At 34.2% G+C, this 5,284-nt stretch overlaps 1 protein-coding gene across 1 annotated transcript; it reads left to right on the top strand.

Annotated features, from left to right (window-relative positions):
• Positions 1–408: 408 nt before the first annotated feature.
• On the top strand, positions 409–1,352 carry LOC309610961 (synaptophysin-like protein 1). The gene has a single exon (XM_082354561.1). It carries the CDS (start codon positions 518–520, stop codon positions 1,241–1,243), a length of 726 nt encoding a protein of 241 aa, XP_082210687.1. The 5' UTR covers positions 409–517; the 3' UTR covers positions 1,244–1,352.
• Positions 1,353–5,284: the final 3,932 nt, after the last annotated feature.

The following is a 5,284-nucleotide window of genomic DNA, read 5'->3' as shown; positions in this document are numbered from 1 at the left end:
CCATCTGTGAATGACAGGCTTACTGCTTTCTCTTTCCATTATACCATTTATATATTTTTTGCCTTATTGCATTGGCTAGGATCTCCTCTGTGATGTAATTAGAAGTGGTTGTGGTGAATATCCAGGTGTTGTTTCTGATCTCAGGAAGAAAATTTGCAATAATTTTCTACTACATGCGATATTAGCAATAGTTTTTTATAAATAACTTTTTTTAGGATAGTCCCTTCTAGACTTTGTTTGCTGAGAATTATTTTTAATCATGAAATGTTGTTGATAAAAATGCGTTTTCTGCATATAATTTCTCTTATTCTATCAATTTGGTAGAATTAAAGCTACAAAGGACAATATTGGGACAATTGAGGAAATTTGAATATGGACTGTGTATTAGAAAACATAGATCAGGCCTCCCGGAGCCCGCCCCGCTTGCCCTTTCTCGCGGCCGGGCAGCTCTGTCTTGTCGGTCCCCCTTCTCCTCCGCCCCGCCGTCCTGACTCTCTTTCCCTCCTTCCCTCAGAGGATGTCCTCCTTCCAGCTCAACCTCAACCCGCTCAAGGAGCCGCTCGGCTTCATCAAGGTCCTCGAGTGGATTGCTTCTGTCTTTGCTTTTGCCACCTGTGGAGGTTTTAAGGGCAAAACAGAAATTCAAGTGGCTTGTCAAACTAAACCTTCTGACAATAAAACGATTACAGCTACTTTTGGTTATCCATTCAGGTTGAATGAAGCATCATTTCAGCCACCTCAAGGTGTAAATGTGTGTCGTGTAGATTGGAAAAGTTATGTCCTTATTGGAGATTACTCTTCTTCTGCACAATTCTATGTTACTTTTGCAGTCTTTGTCTTCCTGTACTGCATTGCTGCTCTTCTGCTCTATGTTGGTTACATGAACCTGTATCGTGATAGTCGAAAACTTCCCGTGGTTGACTTTGTTGTTACTCTTGTTGCCACTTTTTTGTGGTTGGTGAGCACTTCGGCCTGGGCTAAAGCTCTTACAGATATTAAAACAGCTACCGGTCGCAATATTGTCCAGGAACTTCTGCCTTGTAAACAACTAGACGTGATATGTCATTTTGGCTCTGTGACTAGTATGGGATCCCTAAATGTATCTGTGATCTTTGGCTTTCTGAATATGATACTTTGGGGAGGAAATGCATGGTTTGTGTACAAGGAGACCAGCTTACACAGTCCTTCAAATACTTCTACTTCCCATAGCCAAGGAGGTATTCCTCCTCCAACTGGAATATAATTGAAGGGAGAAGTACACTGTTTGAAATAGATGTCTATACTATGACCTGTTGCCAACATCTTGAGAAGCATTTTTTGTTTCTAATAAAAGTAATGGCTTTTTCAAAAAATTGGTGGGTTTAAAATTTTGCTGCTTTTTTACATAAAGCTTGTGCCTTTCCTAGAAATTTAAGATGTAAATGTATTCTCACATGTGAATTTGAAAATTCTGGGGCCTATTATGAGATGATACACATTTTTAAATGAACAGTAATTTCTTCACTAAGTTGTTTGCCTTCCAAAGTGTTTACACCTTAAACCTTAACATATATCTTCACTCAGAAAAGAGTTATATTGTTATATCATAATAGGAAGAAAATCTCTTGGAATATACACTACTGTAAGTTTGTACAGATCATATTCCTAAGACCTGTCTTTGTTTAAGAAAGTCTTGATTACATAAATCATACTTAGAAAAAACATTTAGTTCATGGTTTATATCTGAACATTGTTTATATGTTATGAAAAAATTTTAATACAAAGGCTGCATGTATGTTTTATTTCTGTTTTTCTAAATGACCTACAGTACTTGACAGGTGTACTAAAATTGTTTTGGGAGTGGGGTTTAGAAATTTCTAATAGATGTATAGTTAATTTAGTAATTCTCTCGCATGAGGTGTAAGCTTCCATTATGCTGGTTATTTAATAGATTGGCTATATAAGTAGAACATGGTTCACGGAGATATTTTGATATGTACGGGCATTACTCCTAATGATAATTTGTTTGCTGTCCTTTGTTGCTCATACTCCTTCAGTGCAGGCTGAGGCCTCGTCTCTTTGTAAGTACAGTAAAATAATCTACCTTTTTTTGCAGACTCTATTCATAGGGTTACAAAAAATTAAGGTTGCCTTTTACTTTTGAAACATTTAACATTTATATTCAATGAAGTTGCTATTTTGAGTTTAGTATTGATATTGTGAAAACGAATGCCATTTGGATCTCATGTTTCTTAATGTTATTCTTATTTCACAAATGGATAATTAAGGAATTATGCATAATAAACAAGGAACCTAAGTGGGCTCTAAAAAAAAAAAAGAAAACATAGATCAATCAAATTTGTTCATTTTGGTAATAGAATTACATTTATATATAATAATATTCTAGATTTTAGGAGGTATATGCTAAAGTTTTTATATCTAAAACTTATTTTTTAAATTATTCTGTGAAAATAGTATCTATCTCTATATTAAGAACATAAAAACATACACAATTGTACCTATCTATATACAAATATGGTAAAATGCTAACAGTTGGTGAATTTAGGTGAAGGGTATATGGGATATCCTTTTTATTTTACTATAGGTTTGGAATTTTTCAAATAAAATTTGAGGAAAAATAAGCATGATTCAAATATCATAATCAATTGATTTAATATTGAACATTTTACCTTTTCCATGTCACTGTAACATTTACAAAACCATTCATATATTAAACCCAGAGGAAACTCAATAAATGTTAAAAGTGAATTCAAACAGACATCCTTCTCTTTCCATATGAAAGGAACTGTAAGTAAAAACAATCTCAAATGGTTAACTAAAATCTGATCATTTTTGGATTAAAGTTTAGGTGAAAACTTTAATTATTCAGAAATTTAATTATTTGAAATTCATATTATATTTAGATATGAAAGCCAGTCGTATAAAATCATACCAATTCTGACAAACCAGTATTAAGAAAAAAATTCTCATTTGAAATATTTTGTTTTATTGTTAGATAAGAAAGAATAAATAATGAGCTAAGCAAAATGTTCTAGGAAAGTAACAACAAACAACCTTTTTGCTTTTGCTACTTTAAATTGCTGTTTTCCTAATTATTATCATGCTGCATGATATTCTGTAGTAGATCCTCTAACAATGGACATCTTGTGTTTCACATTTCTACTATTACAAACAATGCAGAGCAAGAATATTGGCTAAAAATTAATTAGAAATAAAAGGTCAAAGTATAGATAAAAATTTTGACACTGTATGTGAAATTTAGTGTTGAAGGATATATACAATTAGTAGCACCATCCCTTTTGGCACACCCTAACTACCAATAATGGAAAAGAAAAAAAGCATGACAAAGATAATCATGTTAAATCAAATGTTTAATAAAATGGTCCTATTGATTAGTTTTTGATCAGATTGTTTTCTGATAGGTTGAGGCAAGGGAGATAGTGTGCTACCAAAACAAAAGCAGATTACAAAAGAGTACATATGTCTTCATATTTTATATCACATTTTAAGAGTGGCTGTAATTGTCATTTTTAAGAGTTTTAATGAAGTATCATTGACATACCATAAATTGCATATATTAAAATAATACAATTTGGTAAGTTTTGACATATTTATATACCCTTGAAACCATCACCACAATTTCTTTGTGCTCCTTTGTAATCTCTCTTTTCTGTCTTTCCCTGCCCTCCCCTCCTTCTCTAGGCAACCATTAGTTATCTGCTTTCTCTCTTTTTCTCTAGAATTTTATACAAATGGAATCATACAGTATGTACTCTTCTCATTATCTGTCTTTTTTCATTCAGTACAACCATTTTGAGATTAAGCCATGTTGTTGCTTGCAACAATAGTTCATTTCTTTTTAGTGCTGAGTAGTGTTCCATTGTCTGGATGTTTACCTGTTAACCAGCTGATGGACATTTGGGTTGTTTCCAGTTTTAGCTTATGAATAATACTGCTATGAACACTGGGAATATGATTTCTTCTTCTTCCTCCCCCTCCTCCTCCTCCCCCTCCTGCTCCCCTCTCCTCCTTTGTAAATACATAGGCGTGGAATGGCTATGTCATAAGTTAGGTATATGTTTAACTTTTAAAGAAACCTTCAAACTGTATTCAAGTGGTTTACCTTGTTTGCATTCCACCATCAGAGTATGCGACGTCCAGTTGCTTCACATCCTCACCAACACTTGGTAGGGTCAGTGTAGTCATGCTAATAGGTGTGTAATGATGTCTTACTATAGTTTTAACTTGTATCTGCCTACTGACTAATGATGTTGAATAGCTGGTCATATGCCTATATATCACCCTCTAACAACAGGAGAGGACAGAACCCCTGGGAGCTGTAGACACAGGAGAATTCATATCCCCTTGCAGACCTTACGTAGTGATCATGAGAAAGCCTGGGGCAGGGAGAGATCCTGGGAAAAGCCTCCATCATGGTGCTGGTCCATCTGTGGCTATCAGGGTTTCCTTACACTCCTGCTATCCCACAGTGGGACTGTAGTAACTTGTTAAGAATTTCAGCTGAACACTTCTTACCAGCTTGAATGGTTTCCAGTATACACCCCACATACACAAATGCTCATGTCCTGTCTTTTATTGGACACATCTGCCTTTCTTTGGATTTGGGTGAGTTAGTTGTCTGGTGATCAGCTTTTTGGTGGGGTTTTAACAGCTGTGATTTTGCAAATTATCTAGCTTTTTTTAAAGAAGGAGCACAATCTTTCCATCTTTTTACATCCTAATCAGAAGCCAGAAGTCAATCAATATCATTTGAATGAACGTGTGTGTGAAATGAGGAGAGGATGAGAGATGTTTGAAAATTGTATTTCATTACCAATGTTACTCTCCGAAGTTACAAATATATTAGAAAAACATCACTTAAGTGGGAGTCTAAATACTTCAAACACCCAAACATTGGAATTTTTATAAAAGACCACTTTATCAAACAGTCATCACTGATTTTATAAAATTCTATGGCAATAATTGAGGCAGGATCTTTCACAGTGGCAGTATTTGGTGTTGGAATAATCTACCCACATGAAAGTGACTTTTAGTGATGTTAAATTAATTCAATTAATTAGTCTGACAAAGTGCTGCTTTCTTGCTAGTGATGTGGAGTTTTAAAACCTCTGTTAAAATAATTGCATTGTAATTATGTGCACATGGTAATTCTCTCAATTCCTTATGCTCTTCTGTTTTTATTGAAGTATAGTTGATTTACAATGTAAATTGTATAATTTACAATGTAAATTATAAATGTAATTCACAATGTAATTTCTGCTGT

Source organism: Balaenoptera borealis, assembly GCF_965194805.1.
Source record: "Balaenoptera borealis genome assembly, chromosome: 14".
NCBI classification, from domain to species: domain Eukaryota; kingdom Metazoa; phylum Chordata; class Mammalia; order Artiodactyla; family Balaenopteridae; genus Balaenoptera; species Balaenoptera borealis.
Note: the sequence above shows the minus strand (reverse complement) of the source record. Positions and strands in the feature narration are given on the sequence as shown.

Bases quoted from the DNA above. Each gene is read 5' to 3' on its own strand.
- LOC309610961 (XM_082354561.1), top strand. From the start codon at position 518: ATGTCCTCCTTCCAGCTCAACCTCAACCCGCTCAAGGAGCCGCTCGGC.